General features: G+C 42.6%; 1 protein-coding gene across 1 annotated transcript in view; it reads right to left on the reverse strand.

Moving 5' to 3' along the window:
• Positions 1-7,233: 7,233 nt before the first annotated feature.
• Positions 7,234-24,619, reverse strand: part of ddx55 (DEAD (Asp-Glu-Ala-Asp) box polypeptide 55) — a 28,795-nt gene continuing 11,409 nt past the window's right edge. Inside the window, exons 8-14 of the mRNA XM_072587613.1 lie at positions 21,500-21,582; positions 16,341-16,472; positions 14,373-14,465; positions 13,935-14,049; positions 13,268-13,436; positions 11,848-12,140; positions 7,234-7,467 (exon numbers count right to left, since the gene is read on the reverse strand). Coding sequence (XP_072443714.1) covers positions 7,348-7,467; positions 11,848-12,140; positions 13,268-13,436; positions 13,935-14,049; positions 14,373-14,465; positions 16,341-16,472; positions 21,500-21,582 — 1,005 coding nt within the window. The 3' untranslated portion in view covers positions 7,234-7,347. The remainder of the gene's footprint in view (positions 7,468-11,847; positions 12,141-13,267; positions 13,437-13,934; positions 14,050-14,372; positions 14,466-16,340; positions 16,473-21,499; positions 21,583-24,619) is intronic.

The raw sequence follows: 24,619 nt of genomic DNA on the forward strand, positions 1-24,619 counted from the left end.
AGGGAATATAACCTAATCTAAAATAGGATGTTTTGGGGGATCCAAGATGGCGGCGACCCAGCAAGTCTGAGTCTATGGTGCTCCTCCCAAGACTTGGGTAAAGTGGGTCACCCATCCCCACCACACTCACCAAATCATTTATAATAGCTGTTTAATTTAATTAGTTGTTTAATATTAAATTTAAACAATCTAATATTTAGTAAAAATGACCAAAGGGAAGGGAGCCTGCAGCTCTCAGCAAGCAGGACCCCCTCCCCCACCCTCTCCAGCTGCAGCAGAGGCGTCCACAGTCGCCCCAGGGGACTTACCTACAGTGACAAGCCTTGTAGAAATGATCTCCAAACTGGATGCGAAGATCGACGCTTTTATTGAAGAATCCCGAAATCGATGGGACTCACTCTCGGCCGCACTGCAGAAGCACGACCGAGACATCCAGGAAATCGAGCGCTGAGTCGGAGGGGCGGAGCTAAAGGCCGTAAACTCCAAACTAAGAGCTCAATCGGTGGAGGCCGTGGATCAGGTCCGGACTCTCGAACAGCGAGTCCGGACCTTAGAGAATTACACAAGGTCGTCGAAAAAATATTTGTTTGCTGGGCCTTCCCGAACGGGAAGAGGAAGGCCAGCTTACAGTGTTCCTCGAGCAGTGGCTGCCACAGCTTTTAAATCTGGAGGCTGGATCAGGCCAGGTAAGGGTAGAATGGGCCTACCGGGTCGCAATACGCGGGCCTGGCTCGAACCAGCGCCCATGTTCCGGCTGCAGAGCTATAGGTACAGGCAGATACTTCTAGAAGCTTCTAGAAATCTTGGAAAAGACCCCCAAGCAATGATCTATAAAGGATCCAAGATCATGTTATTCCAGGACTTTTCTCCAGTTCTGGTCCGAAAGAGGAAGGCAGTCGACGAGGCGAAGAAGCATTTAAGGGACTTAAATATTCAATACTCCTTACACTACCCAGCGACATTACGCTTTAACCATGAAGGATCCGTGTATAACTTCGGATCGCCAGAAAAGGCTTAGGAATTCTTGGACTCTCTTAGATAAACCGTAAGAGATAATGGATGTTGGTTTGCCTTCCCCCTCGCTTTGGTTTATATCACCCCTTTTTTTTTCTTTTTTCTTACCTTACTGTTTAATATTATCATGGAGGGTGGGGAGAGGGATTTGATTTTCTCCCCCCCCCCCCGCCTCCTTGGGGTTGTTTTATTTTATTATTTTATGTATATATGTGTGTGTGTGTACATATATATATATATATATATATAAGCTGGGGGGTTTGGTTGGTGTTGGCGGGGGGAGGTGGTTACCTTATTCTATTTTACCTCTGTCTTTAGGAGTGGGGTTGTTTCTCCCTTGTTATTTTGTATTATTATATTTAAATATTATTTGTTGAGGTTGTAATTTTTTAGTTAGATGTTTATATATGGTATTAACATTACCAAATATATCCAGGTGTGGGGGGGGGGGGGGGTAGGGTGCTCACTGTTAACTCTAGCTTTGTATTATATCTGAATTCTCCTCATTTTATTGAGGAGCGCCTGGGTCATGGGTGGGGCATTGGTTGAGAGAGGATATGATGGACTTTTGGAGAGGAAGTGACACCCCCTGGGAACAAGGGGGAAAATCTCCACTTAGATACGTTTTATATTTTTTTTATTTAGAAATAGTTTTTTTTATTATACTGTTGCGAGTGTATTAGAGAGCCTTTATTTTTGTAAATTTTATATACTCCATGCTCGGGATGTTCTAGATAGGGTTTCCCCTCCCGAGGGGTCTCGGATTTGCCCAGATGATTATGGTTGATCAGTCGATTAAGTGGTGCACTTGGAATGTCAAGGGGAGTAATTCGCCAGTCAAAAAGAAGAAAATATTATCAAATCTTAAGAAAGAAAGAGTTGATATAGCTCTCCTACAGGAGACACACCTGTCGGATAAAGAACACTTGAAATTACGACACGGTGGATTTGATCAAGCCTTTTTTTCTTCTTTTAGCTCAAAAAGTAGGGGAGTTGTTATTCTTGTTCGGAAGAATTTCCCTTTCAAAATCCTAAATCGGATAAAAGACTAATCTGGACGATATATTTTGATTAAAGCCCTCATAAATGGAGAGGAATATGGGATTTTTAATTTATACTCTTCCCCCGGCACACCCCTTTAAATTTATAACAGAAGCCTTTTCAAAATTGATGGCTTTTGGTGCCCGTCATACAATTATAGGGGGAGACTTTAATTGTATTATGGATCCGGAAATAGATAGGATTCCCAAGAGTACTGCAGGAGTATCTCCCAGATCTAGACAATTGGTGGATCTGGACAAAGAATTAGGATTAGTAGATGTATGGAGATGTCTTCATCCACAGGGAAGAGATTTTTCTTTCTACTCCAACCCACATAAATGTCATACCAGAATTGATATGTTTTTTGCCCCCTCAATTTTTTAAAATTCCATATCATCCTGTAAAATAGATAGTATAGCAATTTCCGACCACGCTGCTGTATATATGGAAACTAAGGCGAGGAACAATGGGACATCCCCTCGGCATTGGCGTATGGACCCCTTCCTAATAAAAGATAGTAAATTTGTAAAGTACTTCTCTCAAGAATTTAAAACTTTTTTAGAAATTAATTCAGGTATGGCTAGCAACCCATCAATGATGTGGGACACCATCAAAGCTTACATGCGAGGTTTGATCATCTCCTATTCAGCGACCCAGAGAAAATTGAAGGGAGAACAACAGCGTCTGCTTGAAGCTCACTTAAAAGCAGCTGAAACAGCATACACTGATAGACCTTCTATTATTAAATTGCAAAGGATTACGGATCTTAGGACAGCTCTAAACACTACGCTTACTCAAATGGCTAAGAGGGAAATATTATTTGCAAAACAAAGGTTATATCAATATGGCGACAAACCGGGTAGATACTTAGCATTTCTTGCAAAGAAAAAAAAAGGCCCCTCAAACTATTACGTCTATCAAGGAAAGTACGGGTATTTTGACTCATGATCATAAAAAGATTAATGTGATCTTTAGAGAATTTTATTCTGATTTATATAAATCGCAGGATTGTGAAGATAGGACTAGGAGGATGCAGTCATTTTTTAAAAATTTGACCTTTCCGGGCCTAACTCCAGAACAGGTATCGGTCCTTAATGCTCCTCTAATAGTCCAAGAAATACTTGATGCAATCAGGCAACTTCAGAGCGGTAAGGCACCGGGCCCAGATGGTTTTCAAGCTGAATTCTACAAAGAATTTACAGAAATATTGGCTGGTCCACTTATGGACATGTATAACTATGCATATAATCAGGGCTGTCTCCCGCCTTCGTTGAAAGAGGCAAATATCTCTCTTATCCTTAAAAAAGGAAAGGATCCAGAAGATTGTACGTCATACAGACCAATATCCTTGCTAAATGTAGATTTTTAAATCCTTTCTAAAACGTTAGCATTGAGACTAGAAAGGGTACTGCCACATATTATAAAGGAGGATCAGACGGGGTTTATTAAGGGCCGTAGATCATCCAATAATATTAGAAGGGTTTTGAATATGATTCAAGCCTGTCATCAGGGAAAGATACCAGGAGTAGTAGTTTCATTAGACGCGGAAAAAGCATTTGATAGGGTTGAATGGTCATATTTGTTTTACACATTGGAAAGGTTTGGCATTGGACAGGTGTTTACCAAATGGGTCTCAACATTGTATAGTGATCCCAAAGCAGTTAGATTAGATTACTTACAGTGTGGAAACAGGCCCTTTGGCCCAACAAGTCCACACCGCCCCACCGAAGCGCAACCCACCCATACCCCTACATTTACCCCTTACCTAACACTATGGACAATTTAGCATGGCCAATTCACCTGACCTGCACATCTTTGGACTGTGGGAGGAAACCAGAGCACCCGGAGGAAACCCACGCAGACACGAGGAGAATGTGCAAACTCCACACAGTCAGTCGCCTGAGGCGGGAATTGAACCCAGGTCTCTGGCACTTTGAGGCAGCAGTGCTAACCACTGTGCCACCGTGCCGCCCAGTTGTGGTTACCAATGGATTAGGTTCGGATAGCTTCAGTGTGGGTAGGGGATGCCGTCAGGGATGTCCTCTCTCGCCATTGTTATTTATGCTAATAATTGAACCACTAGCAGAAGCTATACGAGCTGACCCTAATATAACGGCCCCAAGGATTGGTACAGGTAAACATAAAATTACCCTTTATGCAGATGATGTTCTTCTATTCCTCAGTAATCCTCTGATATCCGTACCTCGCCTAAACCAAGTTATTAATACATTTAGCACATTCTCAGGCTATAAAATTAATTTTTCAAAATCAGAGGCTATGCCAATGGGTGGCCTTGCTATGACACCCCACCTAGTGGACAGATCCCCTTTTCCCTTTCGTTGGTCCCTGTAGGGCTTCTTATATTTAAGCATTTTTATTACCCCAGTATTTGGTCAGTTGTATAAGGCTAATTTTGTGCATTTACTGGAAGGGATCAGGCAGGACCTCCAGTGATGGGGAGACCTTCCAATTTCCTGGTTGGGTAGAATAGCACTAATTAAAATGAATGTCCTGCCCCGTCTCCTATATCCTATGAGAATGCTTCCGGTGATGCTGCCGAGGATGGCTCTACGTAAATTATATGGCTGGCTGGGTTCCTTTACCTGGAATCATAGACGGCCCCTCATTAAGATGAAGAAGCTACAGCTTCCACAGACAAGGGGAGGATTTGACTTCCCAGATTTTAGGAAATATCAGTTAAGTTCCCTATTAAGTTACATAGCTGATTGGGTCTTATCTGATCCACAATCAATCTGGTTGGACATCGAGGCCTCTCAAGTAAAATACCCACTTATTAACCTTTTATTTTCAGACAAGAGGAAAATCATTACAGATCACTGTAAAAACCCTATAATACTAAACACAATCAAGGCTTGGAATATAATGCGGCAAAATGAGGGTAACTCACATAAAACATCCCCCTATGCACCGATAGTGGGAGCATGGGGATTCCAACCGGAGTTTACAGATGCCACTTTTAAACTCTAGAGATCCAGGGGTATCTCATGTCTAGGGGACCTATTTAAGGATGGAGTCCTGATGTCTTTTGAACAGCTGCGTCAGAAATTCGGATTACCTAATGGAGACCTCTTTCGATACTTCCAAATTCGAGACTATATACAGAAGAAGACTACGTTATTAGATAGTCTTTATAAATCAGATAGAGAATGTAATGTCCTACGACCAGTGGGGGTATCTTCCATCAGTACTATTTATCATTTACTACATGATGAAGTATCAGGAGATATGGACAATCTGCTTAAAACATGGGATCAGGATTTGGGACTAGAAATCTCTATAGAAACGTGAAATGATATGTGGGAAAACGCTATAAGAATTACTATCTGTAACAGAACCCAGGCTATCCAGCTGAAGATACTTCATAGGGTCCATATAGCACCGGATCGATTGGCAAAATTTAAGGGAGGAGCGTCTCCAATGTGTCCCAAATGTAAAATAGAGGTGGGCACTCTTGTACATTGCCTATGGACCTGTCATAAGATCCGTAGATATTGGACTAAGGTAGCAAGTACCCTGACAGAAATTTTAGGAACGGAAATTAGAGTGGACCCTGTATCTCTCCTTTTGGGCTTTTCGAACTTTCCCTCCCTGGACATGTACGGGAAGAGACTATTTTCTATTCTCTCTTTCTGTGCAAGGTAAAATATTTTGGTGAACTGGGTGGCTAAGGGCCCCCCTGGACTTTCAAATTGGCACAGATTAATTATGGAATGTATTCCCCTTGACTTCCTTACAAATATGGTGCACCGAAAGACCGAATTATTTGATAAAATATGGCAGCCCTTCTTGAATTACATAAATACAGATATTTCGGCTATCCTAACAAGGGCTTTTATTTAATGGAGAATACAAACCTGGCTGGTCCGGGGCCCCTTAGGAGAGAAATCCCGCACGAATACGGGTTTTATTACATCTGATGTTAACACATTCCGAGCATGTAAGAGATTTAAATATACACTCTGGTTAGTTGTAGGTTAGATTAGTAGACAGTTGAGTATTTTTTTCTTTTGTTAAATTTTGGTTATTGTAAATTTGATTTAATTGTATATCAATGTTTGTTTATGAGAGTTTTGTTTATTTTTGTAAACTTGTAAAAATGTTAAATTTCTAATAAAAATATCTATATCTATATATATATATATATATATGTATATATATATAAAAATAGGATGTTTTGAGAAATGGGACCTGAATTTTTTTGGGGGTAGAAAGATGAAACATCCATTTCTGAATTCTGCACCTTGTAAAGGTGAAAAGATGGATTAGTTGCTTTTATTGATGTGAGAAACCAGAAGTTGTCTTGCACAGGAATGGTAAATACTCTTTTCAGAAATGGGAGCTAACTACCTCCTCAGTTGCTGAGGGAACAGATTCATTTCTGGTCTACTGATTTAAGGTACAGCAACTACCATTGCTCCTGGGTGCAGCACTATGAATAAAAATAAATATGGCTAATTATGTATTGTTTATGGTTTCCCATCTTCATTCCTTTTATTTGTTAAAAAATTACTGGCACATCTTTCCTCAACTTAACTGGAACTTTTTTCTTAAGTATTTTGTCAGTTCACACTTAAGTCATGAGATTTATGGTTTGGTTTTCCCTAGGACCCTTCCACAATGCAATAATGACCAGATAATTTGCTTGTATTCAATTTATGGAACATAACTGGCTGGTTCACCAGCAATATCTCTCCAAGGGATCACATTTCTGACCATGCAACTGTCCCACAGTACTTCACTATGAAAGTCAGCCTAGATTAAAGGCCCAAGTCTCGAGTCACCCACTGGTACAGATAATTTGCAAAATGAGAGAAAACTATTATTTTAAGTTTAGTATTTAACTCACAGTGGAGCCACAAAAAGGTTAGTTTTGCTTCAAAATATTAAATAATTCTCAAAGGCTCCTTCGGCAGCACCTTCCAAACCCATAACCACTGCAAACAAGGACAGGGGCAATAAATATGTAGGAACGGCAGGTTCCCCCTCCAGGTCATTTCCCATTGACTTGGGAATGTGTTGCTTTATTGAAATCCTGGAATTTCCTCCTGAGCAGCAGTGTGCCAACAGTGTTCAAGGTGGCAACTCAATGTTACCTTCTCCAGTGTAAATGGTGTCCCAGACAACAATACCCACACCAATAATCAAGAAAAAAAATACTCTTGTTAATGAAGCAAATTTATTTTACAAACTGTTTTTCCATAAAGTCCAGGAATAAAAGGAATTACTTTCATAGAAAGTTGCACAGTTCAACATCTTCCAGTTCATCTGCCTTTATGTTCCCAACAGCTGCTTTTCAAACTCCTCCTCATTTATTTTACCCCTTTTCAGCTTCTTCAACAATCGGGTATCATTGAGAAGTTCATCAATATTCTCATCCTCCATGTCAGATCCCTGCAAGATGGCAGTGTAAGTATCTTGAAACATGAGGATTTGCTTTGTGATTGACAAGAAAGCATTAACTTACTAATTTCATAATGCATTGGTAGTTTATTAACTGCAAGAATAAAGTATGGTTAAAAAAAGAAACTAAGCATTTCTATCCTCATTTGTTAAAAACTGTTTTGAGTGTGTGGCAGAATCTATAATTACAGGATACAATGGAAAAAGTGATTTAATTATTAAATCAATGGGTTGGTAGTCCATTTCCACCATTTAGAAAGCCATCTGAAGAACTCTGCCTCAGAAGGTCAAAGGACAATACAGCACAGGAACAGGGCCTTAAGCCCACCAACCCTGCGGTGACAAATGAAGCCTTTCTAAACTAAAGTTTTTGCCTCTACACGATCCATGATCCCTCTATTCCCTGTCGAATCGTGTGTCTGTTAAAGTGCCTCTTGAACATTGCTATTGTACCCTCCCACCATTTCACCCCTTCTGGGAGCGTATTCTAGCACTTACCAACCTCTGTGCAAATATCTTTCCTCTCACATCTTCATTAAACTTAGCCCGTTTTACCCTGAACCCATGTCCTCTAGTAATTGACAGTTCTTCCTTGGGAAAAGGACTCTGACTATCCATTCTATTCATGACTCTCAATTTTGTAAATTTCCATTGGGTCATCCCTCATTCACCAATGTTCAAGTAAAAACAAGTTTGTCCAATCTCTCCTCGTAGCTAACACCCTACAAAAAAGGCAACATCCTGGCAACCCTTTTCTGTATACTGTCCAAAGCCTCATTGTTCTGGTAGTTGGGAACTGGACACATTATTCCAAATGTGGCCAAACCAAAGTTCTATACAGCTGCAACATGACTTGCCAATTTTTATACTCTATGCCTTGACTGGAGAAGTTAAAAATCACACAACACCAGGTTATAGTCCAACTGGTTTATTTGGAAGGACTAGCTTTCGGAGTGCTGCTCCTTCACCAGGTAGCTATGGAGCAGGATCATAAAACACAGAATTTATAGCAAAAGATCACAGTGTTATGCAACTGAAATATATTGAACAAACCTGTTAAGTCTTTTTCATGATCCGTAATCTAGGTTGTTTAATATATGACACTGCTATAAATTGCCTTATGATCCTGCTCCAAAGCTACCTGATGAAGCTAGTGCTTCCAAATAAACCTGTTGAACTACAACCTGGTGTTGTGAGATTTTTAACTTTGATGAAGGTAAGTATACATAAGCCTTCTTGATTTCCTTATCCACTTGTGCTGCCACTTTCAGAAAACTGCAGGTCTCTATGCCTAGATCTCTGTATATTGGTGCTGTGCAGGGTTCTACCATTTACTGTATATTTCCTGCCTGCATTAGACCTTCCAAAATGCATCATCTCTCATTTGTCCAAATTAAACGGTTTCCTCCCACAGTCCAAAGATGTGCAGGTCAGGTGAATTGGCCATGCTAAATTGCCCGTAGTGTTAGGTAAGGGGTAGAAGTAGGGGTATGGGTGGGTTGCGCTTCGGCGGGGCGGTGTGGACTTGTTGGGCCGAAGGGCCTGTTTCCATACTGTAAGTAATCTAATCTAATCTAATCTAAACTCTGTCATTTCTCTGCTCAAGTGTCCGGCCTATCTAATCCTAACGTATCCTCTAGCAATCCTCCTAGACCATAAGATATTGGATGTAGGTTTACTCGCTGAGCTGAAAGGTTCATTTCCAGACATTTCGTTACCTTACTAGGTAACATCTTCAGGACCTCATGCAAAGCAATGCTGAAAATTCCTGCTTTCTACTTATATGTTTGGGTTTCTTTGGGTTGGTGATGTTATTTCCTGTGGTGAAGTAACTTCCTGTTCCTTTTCTCAGGGGGTCTAACTCTATGTGTTTGTTGATGGAGTTCCAGTTGGAATGCCATGCTTCTAGGAATTCTCCTGTGTGTCTTTGTTTGGCTTGTCCTAGGTTGGATGTATTGTCCCAGTCGAAGTGGTGTCCTTCCTCATCCGTATGTGAAGATACTAGTGTGAGAGGGTCATGTCTTTTTGTGGCTAGTCAGTGTTCATGTGTCCTGGTGGCTAGTTTTCTGCCTGTTTGTCCAATGTAGTGTTTATTACAGTCCTCGCACAGTATTTTGTAAATGACGTTAGTTTTGCTCGTTGTCTGTATAGCATCTTTCAATGAACTTGGGGTAACAAAACGTCTGGAAATGAACCTTTCAGCTCATCGAGCAAACCTACTTCCAAAACCTCAACCTGAGCTACAGATTTTCCCAAAGCTCGCTAAGACCATAAGATATAAGAGCAGATTTAAGCCATTCAGCCCTTTTGGTCCTAGTCTCTCCAACGAGTGGAAATATCTTCATGTCCAACATCTCTACTGTATTCTGTAAGTTTCAATCAGATACCCTCTCACCCTCCTAAATTAGTGAGCACAGAACCACAGTCTTCAACTGCTCCTCATATGGCAAGCCCTTCATCCCTGGAATTATTCTTGTAAATCTCCTCTGGAACCCCAAGATTGGAAACTACTCACAATATTCAAAATGCGGATTGACAGCCTCAGCATTACATCTCCGCTCTTGTATTCTAGCTCTCTTGAAATAAATTGCTAATATTGCATCTGCCTTCCAAACTGCCAACTGAACCTGCATGTTAACCTTACGAGAATCCTGAACTAGAACTCCCAAGTTTTTCTGTGCCTCTGATTTCTGAAGCCTTTCCTCACTTAGAAAATAATCTACGTCTCTCTTTATGCTACCAAAGTGCATAAACTGTCAACTTCCCACATTGTCTTCCATCTGCGACTTCTTTGCCTCCTCTGTTCAAGTCCTTCTGCTGTTTCCCTGCTTCCTCAATATTGCCTGTCCCCATGTCACTAACCACAATTTCTTCAATCTGCGTCACATCCAAATTTATTAATCAGTCCACCAACATTTTCCTGGAAGTCATTAATATAGACAAACAATAGGAGTCCCAGCACTGATCCCTGTGGAACACTACTGATCACAGATCTCCAGTCAGAAAAACACTCCCCTGCCACCATTTCCTTCTCTTTTGTGAATGCAGATGCAAAGTATTTGTTAAGGACCTCATTCACATTCTCTGGCTCTGCGCACAAATTCTGTCCTTTATCGAGTGAACCTACCTCTTTCCTTAGCTATACGCTTGCTTTTATATGTATAAAATGCCTTGGGATTTACATCCTGTTTACCAAAGACATTTCCATACTCCTTAATTCCATATATGGGGTCTTTCCTGCTATTTTGTATTCTTCAAGGACTCTGAAGTTTCCTAAACCTTTCATATATGCCTCCTTTTTCATAGAATCCCTACAGGGTGGAAACAGACCATTTGGCCCAACAAGTCCACACCAACCCTCCGAAGAGTATCCCACCCAGACCTGTTCCCCAACCCTATTACTCTACATTTCCTTGACTAATACACCTAACCTGCACATCTCTGAACACTATGGGCAATTTAACTTGGTCAATTCACCTAACCTGCACATCTTTGGACTGTGGGAGGAAACCCATGCAGACATGGGGAACATGTGCAAACTCCACATAGTCAGTTGAGGCTGGAATCAAATCTGGGTCCCTGGCACTGAGATGCAGCAGTGCTAACCACTAAGCCACCGTACCATCCAAAGTTCCTGAATCTTGCCAATCTTATCTTTCATTTTCACAGGAACATCCTGGTCCTAAACTCCTTTAAATGATTCCAACATGCCACATTTTACATTCCCCAGTTCCTGCCTAATATTATGGTAGTTGGCCTTTCCCCAAGGACTACTCATATCCTGATCTTTAGGTAACATAAAACTTACAGGTCATTAAATATTTTTTAAGGCAAAGGTAGACTGATGTTTGTTAGGAAGGGGAGTCAAAGGTTATCAGGGGTTAGATGGAAATGCGAAGCATAGACAGATTGGTCATGATCTTATTGGATGGTGAAGCAGGCTTAATGGGTCAAATGGTCTGCCCTTCTCCCATTGGCAGGGCAGTTCACAAGTAGTAGTGAATACTGCTGGCTCCATGATCTGATAATGATATTTTAATGCTACACTTAATCTGAATGGAATGGTGCAGCTGGGAGATCTGGCTTCTGGTACCCGAAAGGCAATTTTTCTGGCCACATTTTCTGAAATATTCTGCTACTTTCAACTTTCAGTAGACAGAACCCATCACAAGTTAAAAGAAATTTACTGAGAAACATTTCAGCATTGCAAGATTCCTGGAAAATCCCTCACACTGTTAGCCTTTCAATAATTTGAATCAATAGTTTAGAACTTGTCTACATTATAGTTGGCAGACAATCTGTCACTTAAAGAAATATAAAAAAACTTGAGACACATCAGCCATCACTCCCCTCCTGTCGACTCCAACCCACCTCATCTCGCTTCCTTTTGTCTGCTTGTTTTTTTCTCTTGTCTTTTTTTGTTTTCTGCTTTGACCAGGGTTTGTTTCTCACAAATTTCTTCTTCCCTTCATTTTGTTGTCTGTCCTGTTGTTGCTTTGCTAATATCTTCTGCCTCTGCTTTTCTCTGTTTTTGTCTCTGTATCGGATGGAGTTTGTGTCGATGTTCTCAGGAATAAAATCAGGAAAACTTTTTCCTCTCAACTCTGGCATCGTGGGAAGCTTAAGCAATCCAAAGCCCCTAGCAACAGCTGCAAAATCCAGATCTGCAAAACAATCGCAGAAATCAATACAGGAGGTTTCCTTCCTGCAGACAAAGAGAATTAAGTTACAAAATGACAAACACAAAATGAGTGGACAAAATTTGCAAATGGTGTTTAATGAGAGCAAGTACGAGGTCATCCATTCTAGATCCAGAGAAAAGCAAATTAATATCTTTTCCCAGTGGTGAGAAACCAAAACCAAATGTGGAGAAGCAAACCAGTTTGGGTGTCCCAAATACAGATATTACAGGCCTCAGGTATTTAAAAGAAAATCAGAAAAGCTAATTGAATGTTGGCCATGACCTGATGTGGGATGGAATAAAAAGGCATCAGTCGTTCAGCTTCCAACTGGAATAACTATCTTCAGTTTCTGACTGTGTCCCAGGCAGGGTTATCATAATGGGGTTCAGTAATTCATCAGATTCTTGCCTAAACTGGTTAAATTATGAAGACACTGCATAGACGAGGCTTATAATTATTCAACTATATTTCATTAAGAGTTGAGAAAATGTGTTTTAAGTTGTGAAAGGATCTGATAGAGTTAGACAGAAGCTATTTCTTCTGATGGGGCAAGTTCAGAATGAAAGGGGCAGAACCTTGAACTCCAAGCTAGGCCATTCAGGAAAGAAATCAGAAAACACTTTTCTGACAAAGGATACTGGAAATTCTGGGTGTACCCTCTTCAGGGGTAGGTGTGGACTTGATGGCCAAATGACCTGTTTCCGCACTGTGAAACCCCATTCTATGATTAGACTCTGAGCTCCAGAATTTTACTGAATTCAAATCCGCCATGGCAGGTTTCAAATCCAAGTCCCCAGAACATTGCCTGGGTATCTGGATTTATAAAGTCAGAAGGCACAGAACACCAGGTTATAGCCCAACAGGTTTATTTGAAATCACAAGCTTTTGGAGCGTTGCTCCTTCGTCAGGTGAAGTCACTTCTCTGATGAAGGAGGAGCGCTCCAAAACGCACTTCTTAAAAAAAAAACACTAAAGTGCTCTCTTCTTCATAAGTAACAAGTTTGTATGCAGAGTCCTGGTGTTATTAAGAAAACAGTGAGCTGAAGAGATCCACCATTTAGATCACCAGCCCATAAAAACATCTGATTCTGATCTTGCTATCCAGTTACCTTTTATGCGGAATATCAAACTGCACTCATGTTTAGCATAAGACTGAATGAAAGATACAAATGCCTTCATCCCTTTTTCAAAGATGGCTCGATCAGACACAGCCAACTTCTTTAACTTTGGGAGGACATCAGCAGAATCCTTCAGCAGTTTTATCTCCTCTATTGGACACTGATGAGGGAACAAACACATTTCAATAAATTAAGAGAGGACAGAGGTTTATGATCTGTAACAAAAACTAATCACTGCTCAAGTAAGATACAGCTAGCACGCTGGTATTAGAACAAATTGAACTCGTATACAGTAAATCATCCTGAAGTGTGGATGTCGCTAAGTATCTGATTTTGGAATATCAAAAATTTATGTAATAAAACCAGTTTCAATATAGTGACTCAACTTCAAATTGTAACCTTCTAAGTTTCCACAAGTTTCTACTTTTAAGAAGATACACCATTGCTAGATCACAACTTCGGGTAATGGGTTTTAACAGAATAGGCCACTGCTAGAAATACTGGTGATGATTCCTGAACAAACTTCCAGCATACAGTGTACACAAAGTATGCAACATCACTGGCACACCCCCAAGCAGGTGCATTAGTTTACACAGACTTAGAATGGACTGAGGTTGGAAGAGAAGTCACAGTTATTTTTTTAAATAAGCAGATATACTTTCTGATTAATGGAGAGGAAGTTGACATAGGCCATCTCCATAGGAAGCAGGAATACAAGGGCATTGCCATGGTGACCAATACGAGCTGTCCGTCCACAACGATGGATAAAAGCACTAAAAATAAACAAAAACAATATAAATTAAATACTGCTCAACTCTAACAGCACCCACTCAACCTACAAGTTACTGGATGCATACATCTAGTTGATTAACGTCTGCGGGTTATTTTTCCAGCAATGTAACTCATGCTGCTTCCCTCTCAAAGCCCCAAACTGCATTCCATTCACCAACTAAAAGTCACATTTAAATATTGCTTTCACCAACTAATGTATTAGTTTAAATACAGTGGACCAATTTCCCTTCCGTTTATAGAATTGTTTTCCATTCAACAGTTTATTCTGCCCTTTGGAGCTAACAAAGTGAGGGAGTAAAAGTACCTGGCACTGCTTGGAGGGTCATATTGCAGAACCCAGTCAACCTCAGGAATGTCTATACCACGAGCCATGACATCAGTGCAAACCAAAATACCACTGTGAAGGGAAGAAAAAGATTGCTTAATACAATGTTCAGTCAGCGCAGAACAGGATGCAGTGCCCTGCATGTACCAGAGCAGTCCATGTTTACAGTGATCAGCAGGACATCAACTGACGGATTTGAGAAGATGCATTTATAATGGTAATATCACTGGACTAGTAATCCAGAATCCCAGGTTTATGTTCTTAAGACATGGCTTTGAGTGCCACTGTAGCAGAAGGTTAAAATTTGAATTCAACAATAATCTGTCTTTTAAAAAAGTCTCGTATAATGGCTGTCGGTTGTTGTAAAAACTTATGTACTTCACTTATGTTCTTTAAGGAAGGAAATCTGCCATCTTTGCCTGGCCTATAAATGGATCCAGACTCTCAACAATGTGGTTAACTCTTAACCGCCCTCCGGGCAGTAGAGATGGACAATAAATACTGGGCCTAGCCATGGGGCAGCCGTATCCCATAAACAAATAAAAAAGGTTTAGGATAAGAAGTGATCATTTTAGTAAACACGCTTGTCCCATAAACATTTATCATTGCTCCATCTGAAACTACATAACTCAGCATCAGGCTCAAATCAAAGCTGAAGCTTTACTGGTCCAAATGGTTCAGGTAGTTGCTGACTCAGTTATACAATTTTTGTCAGCAAAAGTGGGGACTGCAGATGCTGGAAATCAGAATCTAGATTAGAGTGGTGCTGGAAAAGCACAGCAAGTCAGGCAGCATCTGAGCAGGAAAATAGACATTTTGGGCAAAAGCCCTTAATCAGGAATAGAGGCAGGGAGCCTCCAGGGTGGAGAGATAAATGGAAGGGGATGGGGCTGGGGAGAAGGTAGCAAAGAGTACAATAGGTAGATGGGGGTGGGGATGGAGATGATAAGTCAGGGAGGAGGGTGGAGCAGATAGGTGGGAAGGAAGATTGGCCGGTAGGACCGGTCATGAGGATGGTGCTGAGCTGGGGTAAGGTGGGGGAGAGGGGAAATGAGGAAACTGGAAGTCCACACTGATGCTCTGGGGTTTAAGTGTTCCGAGGTGGAAGATGAAGCGTTCTTCCTCCAATTGTTGGGTGGTGGGGGAGTGGCGGTGGAGGCGGCCCAGGACCTGCATGTCCTCGGCAGAGTGGGAGGGGAAGTTGAAATGGACCACGGGGCGGTTTAGTTGATTGGTGCGGGTGTCCCGGAGGTGTTCCCTAAAGCGCTCCGTGAGAAGGCGTCCAGTCTCCCCAGTGTAGAGGAGACCGCATCGGGAGCAACGGATACAATAAATGACATTGGTGGATGTGCATGTGAAACTTTGATGGATGTGGAAGGTTCCTTTAGGGCCTTGGACGGAGGTGAGAGAGGAGGTGTGGGTGCAGGTTTTGCAATTCCTGCGGTGGCAGGGGAAGGTGCCAGGATGGGAGGGTGGGTCGTAGGGGGGTGTGGACCTGACCAGGTAGTCACGGAGAGAATGATCTTTGTGGAAAGCGGAAAGTGGCGGGGAGGGAAATATATCCCTGGTGGTGGGGTCTGTTTGGAGGTGGTGGAAATGTCAGCGGATGATGCAGTTTATGTGAAGGTTGATAGGGTAGAAGGTTCTGACTTATCACCTTCATCCCCACCCCCATCCACCCACTGTACTATTTGCTACCTTCCCCCACCCTCCTGTCTGACCTCTCATCTTCATCCCCACCCCTTCCAACTATTGTACTCTTTGCTACCTTCTCCCCAGCCCCTCCCATTTATCTCTCAACCCTGAAGGCTCCCTGTTTTCGGTCCTGATAAAGGGCTTTTGCCCAAAATGTCAATTTTCCTGCCTTTTGGATGCTGCCTGACCCGCTGTGCTTTTACAGCGCCACTCTAATCTATACAATTTTTGCGCTCAAATAAAAATCCTTACCTTTGAAGTTGTCGAAACGCAGTAAATATTTTGTTCCGTTTGTGCTTCATTTTCCCGTGGATACACATTACTTGTACATTTTTCACAAAGACATCCAATGCAGCCCCATAATATTCCACACATGCACATGTACTGAAACAAAGAGGAACTGCAATTAAACTCTGCAATAAAGGACTGAACAAAGTAGTAAGAAGCATTTCTAAGGGAGATCCAAGATGGCGGCGACTCAGCAAGTCTGAGTCTATAGTGTTCCTCCCAAGACCTAGGTAAAGTGGGCCACCCTCCCCCCACCACACTCACCAAATCAGTTTTTATTTAATGCAATTAGTGGCTTCGTACTAAATTTAAACAGTTCAGTCTCCTGTAAAAATGACTAGGGTGAAAGGAGCCCCTCCCCAGCTGCAGCAGAGGCATCCGCAGCCGCCCCGGGGGACTTACCTACGGTGGCGAGCCTTGTGGAAATAATCTCAAAACTCGAGGCGAAGGTCGATGCTTTCACAGAAGAGTCCTGAAGTTGGTGGAATTCACTCTCGGCCGCACTATAAAAGCACGACCGAGACATCGAAGAAATTGAATGCTGAGTTGGAGAGGCGGAGCTAAAGGCACGACCTCCGAGGAACCACACTGACGACCTGGAGAATCAAGGTCGCCGAAAAAATATTCGTTTGCTGGGCCTTCCCGAACGGGAAGAAGGAGGCCAGCTTACAAGGTTCCTTGAACAGTGGCTTCTGCACTTATTGAATCTGGAGGCTGGATTAGGCCAGGTAAGGTCGCAATATGTGGGCCCGGCTCAAACCAGCGCCCCCGCCCGGTCCTGTTCCGGCTGCAGAGCTATAAGGTGAGGCAGATGCTTTTGGAAGCCTCCAGAAATCTTGGGAAAGATCCACAAGCCACGACTCATAAAGGATCCAAGATTGTGTTATTTCAGGACTTTTCCTCAGCTTTGGTTCAAAAGAGGAAGGCGTTTAGAGTCATAGAGATGTACAGCATGGAAACAGACCCTTCAGTCTAACCTGTCCATGCCGACCAGATATACCAACCCAATCTAGTCCCACCTGCCAGCACCCGGCCCATATCCCTCCAAACCCTTCCTATTCATATACCCATCCAAATGCCTCTTAAATGTTGCAATTGTACCAGCCTCCACCACATCCTCTGGCAGCTCATACCATACACGTACCATCCTCTGCATGAAATAGTTGCCCCTTAGGTCTCTTTTATATCTTTCCCCTCTCACCCTTAAACTATGCCCTCTAGTTCTGGACTCCCCAACCCCAGGGAAAATACTTTGTCTATTTATCCTATCCATGCCCATCATGATTTTGTAAACCTCTATGAGGTCACCCCTCAGCCTCAGACGCTCCAGGGAAAACAGCCCCAGCCTGTTCAGCCTCTCCCTGTAGCTCAGATCCTCCAACCCTGGCAACATTCTTTGTGTTTAAGAGATTTAAACATTCAATACTCCTTGCGCTACCCAGCTCTACTACGCTTTAGCTATGAAGGGTCCGTGCATAACTTCGGGTCACCGGAGAAGGCCAAGGAACTTTTGGACTCTCTTAGACAAACTATAAGAGTTAATTGATGTTTATTGCCCTACCCCCATCCAGGTCTACCCCCTCTTTTTTTTTCTTTCATTATCTTACTGTTTAATATTATCTCCAGGGAGTGGGAAGAAGGGCTTATTTATTTATCCTTTACTTAGCGATTTCCTTTCCCCCTTTTTATTAAAATATACAGGCCAGGGGGTCTAGTTAATGTAGATGGCGGGGAAGGTGGCTACCTTACCTTATTTTATCTTTGTCCTTGGGAGTGGGGTTGTTTTCCCCTGTTATTTTATATTAATATATTTAATTATTATTTGCTGAGACTGTAATTTTATAGTCATATATGTTCATATATGGTATTAACATTACCAAATATATCCAGGTGGGGGTGGGGGTGGGGTACTCACTGTTAGTTCTAGTTCAACAGGATAATTGAATTTACTTTATCCTATCGTGGGGTGCCTAGATTCTTCTGAGGATTCTCTGGGAAGCTAGGGAGTAGATAGCAGAACCTTTGGCCTTGAGCTTTGCGTCATCATTGTTGACAGGTTTAGCACCAGAGGATTGGTGGATTGCAAATGTTGTGCCCTTGTTCAAGAAGGGCAGCAGAGATGACCCAGGTAATTATAGACCAGTGAGCCTTACATCTGTTGTAGGAAGAGTTTTGGAAAGGATTATAAGAGATAAGATTTATAATCATCTAGCAAGCAGCAATTTGATTTCAGATAGTCAACATGGTTTTGTCAAGGACAGGTCATGTCTCACAAACCTCGTTGAGTTTTTTTGAGAAGGTGACCAGGCATGTGGATGAGGGTAGGGCAGTTGACATGTTGTACATGGACTTCAGTAAAGCCTTTGATAAGGTTCCACATGGTAGGCTGATGGAGAAAATGCAGAAGCATGGGATCGAGGGTGGTTTAGCAGTTTGGATTAGAAACTGGCTTTCTGTAAGAAGGCAGCGAATGGTAGTTGATGGAAAATATTCAGCCTGGAGTCCGGTTACTAGTGGTGTGCCACAAGGATCTGTTTTGGGACCACTGCTGTTTGTCAGTTTTATAAATTACTTAGACACAGGCACAGGTGGATGGATTAGTAAGTTTGCAGACAACACTAAAGTTGGTGGAGTAGTGGACAGTTTAGAAGAATGTTGTAGGGAGACTTGGATAACCTGCAGAATTGGGCTGAGAGGTAGCAAATCAATGCAGCTAAATGTGAGGTGATTCACTTTGGGAAGAATAACTGGAAGTCAGAATACTGAGTCAATGGAAAGATTCTTAGTTGTGTGGATGTTCAGAGGGATCTTGGAGTCCATGTACATAGATCCCTGAAAGTTGCCACCCAGGTTGATAGCGCTGTTGGGAAGGCATATGGTGTGTTAGGTTTTATTGGTAGAGGGATTGAGTTCTGGAGCCGTTATGTCATGCTGCAACTATACAAAACACTAGTTTTTTGTACAAAACACAAGGGCCTCACTTGGAATATTGTGTACAGTTCTGATCGCCCCATTCCAGGAAGGATGTGGAAGCATTGGAAAAGGTGCAGAGGAGATTTATCATGATGTTGTCTGGTCTGGAGCGAAGGTCTTATAAGGAAAGGCTGAGAGACTTGGGTCTGTTCTCATTGCAAAGAAGGCAGCTAAGAGGGGATTTAACAGAGACATACAAGATGATCAGAGGATTAGCCAGGGTAGACAGCAAGAGTCTTTTTCCTAGGATGATGTCATCAGCTTGTACGAGGGGGCATTGCTACAAATTGAGAGGTGATAGATTTAAGACAGATGTCAGAGGCAAGTTCTTTATGCAGAGAGTGGCAAGGGCGTGGAATGCCCTACCTGCCAATACAGTCAACTCAGCCACATTACGGACATTTAAACAGTCCTTGGATAAGCACATCGATGATGACAGGATAGTGTTTAGGAGGGTTTGGCTTAGATTAGTTCACAGGTCAGTGCAACATCGAGGGCTGAAGGGCCTGTTCTGCGCTGTACAGTACTATGTTTGAAGACAGACTTCAGTCTTCAGTGCAAACTCCATCCTGCTCATTGTCAACTGAATGAGATTGAGTCAATACTGTTTTCAACTTCAGTGTCAAACGTTATCATAATAAGCATCCAACCACATTAGAACCAACAAAAATACCTGCTCCAGGTACATACAGTTACCCAATTCTGTCCCATCTCAGTTCATCTGGTCAGCCTCCCACATTGCACCATCTATGGACTGAAAGTCATCTAAACTTCTGCTGCCTATGTCTGAACTCTCACCAGATTTGTTCACCTATCCCTCTCATGGTTGTTCACCCATGCTGGCTTCTGGTAACCCAATACAATTTTTAAATTCTCATGCTTTTCTTAAAATTCCTCTGTGGCATCAATCTCTGTAATCTCCTCCACAAGGTCAGCATTTGCAGCCTAAGAACTGGAGTAGACCATTCAGCCCCTCATGCCTGCTCACCAGTCAATGAGATCATGGCTTACCTGTGGCCTAACTACATACACTTGCCTTCAGTCCATAGCCCTTAATACCTTTGCTTAAGAAAAAAATTATGACAGATTTAAAACTAACAACTCATCTAGCATTGGCTGTCATTTATGGAAGATGACTCCAAATATCTACCACCCTCTACATACAGAAGGGCTTGCTAACATCTCTCTTGAAAAATCTGGCCCAAACTATTGGACTTTGCTCCCTAGTTCTAGACTCCCCAACCAGTGGATAAAATCCCAGATGGAATTTTTTTAAAGGAATTTGGTATGCTTTATAATTTCAAAGGTAGTATACAAGCTGTTATCGCACTAAAATGAGTGAATCTGCTGCCATGGCAATGGCTAGTCAGCAACTCTATTGGGTAGATATGGTCAGTTATCAATAACATGCTCAGACCAGTAACAGAGTGACAGTGAAAGTTTGGGAGCTTCACCTCAGTAACGCAGCAGCTTCTCACCCACGTCAGAAGGTTCTGGGTGAGAGTCCCAGTGCAGGACTTGGATGCCTCATTCAGGAGATGCTACTCCACTGGAGGTGCCACCTTCTCAAAGAGATGCTAAACCTCCCCCTCAAGTGTCCAGTCTGCATCTGATTCAGTATGTGAAAGACCCAAGGTGTTATTCAAACAGAAGGTATCGCCCAATGTCCAAGTTAACATTCATCCCTGACATAATTAAGTTAACTTGTTACTCAGTGCATACTGAAACATACAAGACTCTTAAGGGGTTTGACAGGGTACATGCAGAGAGATTGTTTCCTCTCATGGGAGTGTCTCGGACCAGAAGGTAGTATCTCAGAATAAGGGGTCTCCCTTTTAAGACAGAAATGAGAAAAAAATTTCTTCACAGAGGGTAGTGAATCCAAACAATTCTTTATGCTGTGGGCTATAAGGCTGGTTCAATAAGTATATTCAAGGCTGAGATAGACATATTTTTGATCAGGAAGGGCACCAAGGGTTATAGGAAAAGACAGAAAAATTGAGTGGAGGGTTATTAGATCCTCCATGATATCGTTCAATGGCAGAACCAAGTCAATGGGCTGAATGGCCTATAGGTGCTCCTATGTCTTATAATCTTAAAAGCTAAAAAACATTTTTAAAAATTACTTTTGCAGGGAGAATAATAATCACCTAAAGAAGATGAGATGTTTCTCTTGTTTATGCCGGCGAAGGAAGGCGACTAATTGGTTAAACTTCTCGTCTGCTCGACATGTCTGAAATACAAATAGCAGAAAATGTAAAAACAAAGTGTCACAGGCTCATAGGCAGCAAGAACAGAAGCACAGTCAGACACGGGCGGCAGAGATAGAATCACAGTCAGACACAGACACGGACAGACGGGGACAGAATCACAGTCAGACACAGACGGCAGGGACAGAATCACAGTCGGACACGGACAGACAGGCGGCAGGGACAGAATCACAGTCGGACAGATACAGGCGGCCGGGACAGAATCACAGTCGGACAGACACTGGCGGCAGGGACAGAATCACAGTCAGACAGACACAAGCAGGCGGCAGGGACAGATTCACAGTCAGACAGACACAAGACAGGGGAACAATCACAGTCAGACAGATGGCAGGGACAGAATCACAGTCAGGCACAGACATGCGGCAGGGACACAATCACAGTCAGACACGGACACAGATAGCAGAGATAGAATCAAAGTCAGACACTGACATGGACGGCAGGGACAGAATCACTGTCAGGTATAGACAGACGGCAGGGACACAATCACAGTCAGGCACAGACAGACAAGCAGGGACACAATCACAGTCAGGCAGCAGGGGCATAGTCACAGTCAGGCACACGAACAGAATTATGGTCAGGCACAAAGACAGCAGTTACAGTGTCAGGGTCAGACACATACAGACAGAGATAACAGTATACAGATTAGACACCCTGACAGCAGAAAGAGTCTCAAGGTCAAACACAAAGCGGGAACTATAAGAGGGTCAGATACAGGCAGACGAAACAGCATCAGGACAATAAGTGGGAGATTTCTTGCAATCGTACCCAAGCCATGGTGCTGAATCTCAGCTGAAACACCATGAACATGACTGAGAGAAAGATTTCCTTTAGAGACAAATTTACAAGGTATTTGCCAGGATTGCAGGATTTGAGCTATAGGGAGAGGTTGAATACGCAAGGGCTGGTTTCCCTGGACCATCGGTGGCTGAAGGGTGACCTTATAGAGGTTTATAAAATTATGAGGGGCATGGATAGGATAAATAGGCAAAGTCTTTTCTCTGGGGTTAGGGAGTCCAGAACTAGAGGGCATAGGTTTAGGGTGAGAGGGGAAAGATATAAAAGAGACCTAAGGGGCAACTTTTTCAGGCAGAGGGTAGTACGTGTATGGAATGAGCTGCCAGAGGAAGTGGTGGAGGCTGGTACAATTACAACATTTAAAAGGCATTTGGATGGGTATATGAATAGGAAGGGTTTGGAGGGATATGGGCCGGGTGTTGGCTGGTGGGACTAGATTGGGTTGGGATAACTGGTCAGCATGGACGAGTTGGACCGAAGGGTATGTTTCTGTGCTGTACATCTCTACAAGTCTATAAAAAAAAGACGGAAGTGCAACTGAGTGAACAACTTCTGAATTGGGACTAAGCAGTTACAATGCTCAGCAACACTCAAACACATCTTGTCTCGACACAGGTGGTGGTGCTGTCCTTGTGATTAGACAATTTCTCCCTGCCTGGTTTGGGTGAGTCTGATCTTTGCCTTGTCTCTATGGGGGTTAAAGAATTTCCCAGGAACAAACCAGTCTCCCTCTCATCAGGAAGACGGAGGTTCCCCAAAACCAAGGGAGCTAGTTATTGTGGATCACTGACTGAACACACTATTGTCTCAAATCCCCCCATCAGTCGGAGCAAAACGCACAGAGACACAGTAAACCCAAGGAAACCCAAACATATAAACAGAAAGCAGGAAGCATCAACAGTGCTTGCAAACCTACATCCAGATATTATGTACAGTGTGAAAACAGAGGAACAGATTAACATTGAATTATAACAAGGAAAAAAATGACAAAACATTTAAATTGCTGTAAATTAGAACAAGAGAAGTAATCAGTGAAATAAAATGGAAATCAAGGGATTGATTAAAAGACATGTACAGGACTCAGCAAGATGGTGGCGATTCTGTAGAACTGCTGTGGACAGCTCAACCTAACAGCCAAGGCATACTGGTGTTTTTTGCCATCCCAAGCCAACTTATGTGGTGGAAGTAGTAGTTTAAAACCTGATAGAACACATATTTGTTAATATTTGGGAGTGGGAACGATGCCAAAAGGAAAAGGGGCAAGCAAACAGCAGCAGGGAGGACACTGCCCTGCAGCACCTACCACACCAGAGACTGCAGCAGCAGCAGCCTCTCCTGAACTGACAAGACTCTCAGGAATTGGCTGTGGCGATGGAGAGACTTACCTTGAAAGTTGCAGCTGTGATTGAGGAGATCCATGGGGTGATTCATGCCCAGGTGCATCCATGCTGCAGAAGCACAAGCAGGAGATCCAGGGCCTTGGGGTGAGGCTGGAGGTGGTGGAGGGTCGAACTAAGGCCTACCACCATCTTTGAGAGAAGCTAATATTTCCTTAAGAAGGGGAAGGTTCCTGAGGATTATGCCTCATACAGGCCCATCTCTCTATTAAATTCAGATTTCAAGATTTTGTCCAAGATCCTCACGCTGAGATTGGAAAGAGCGTTGCCCCATATTATTAAAGAGGACCAGACAGGCTTTATAAGGGGCCGTAGGTCCTCTAATAATATTAGAAGGTTGCTGAAAATGGTCCAAGTTTGTCAGCAACGATCGATTCAGGCGTTGGTGATTTCCTTAGATACAGAGAAAGCATTTGACTGGGTGTAATGGCCATATCTTTTTTTAAATGTCTTAGAACAGCTTGGGTTGGTTGGAATCTTTGCTAGGTGGGTGGAGGTTTTATATCGCCCCCTCTCACTGTTGTTGTTTACGTTGAGATAGAGCCGTTGGCAGAGGCCATTCATCAGAACGTCCACATAACTGCTCCGGAAGTAGGATCGAGGGCACACAAGATTACACTGTATGCAGATGATGTCCTTCTGTTTTTAATCGAACCCGATGACCTCCGTACCCCATTTGATACAATGTATCAATTCATTTGGGGCTATTTCAGGATATAAGATTAACTTTGCAAAATTGGAGGCTATGCCTTTGGGGAACCTTAAGGATGTGCCAGAAGGTGAAGGTGGCTCTAAGTTCCCTTTTAAG

The sequence above is a fragment of the Chiloscyllium punctatum genome, chromosome 17, assembly GCF_047496795.1.
Source record: "Chiloscyllium punctatum isolate Juve2018m chromosome 17, sChiPun1.3, whole genome shotgun sequence".
Lineage (NCBI taxonomy): Eukaryota > Metazoa > Chordata > Chondrichthyes > Orectolobiformes > Hemiscylliidae > Chiloscyllium > Chiloscyllium punctatum.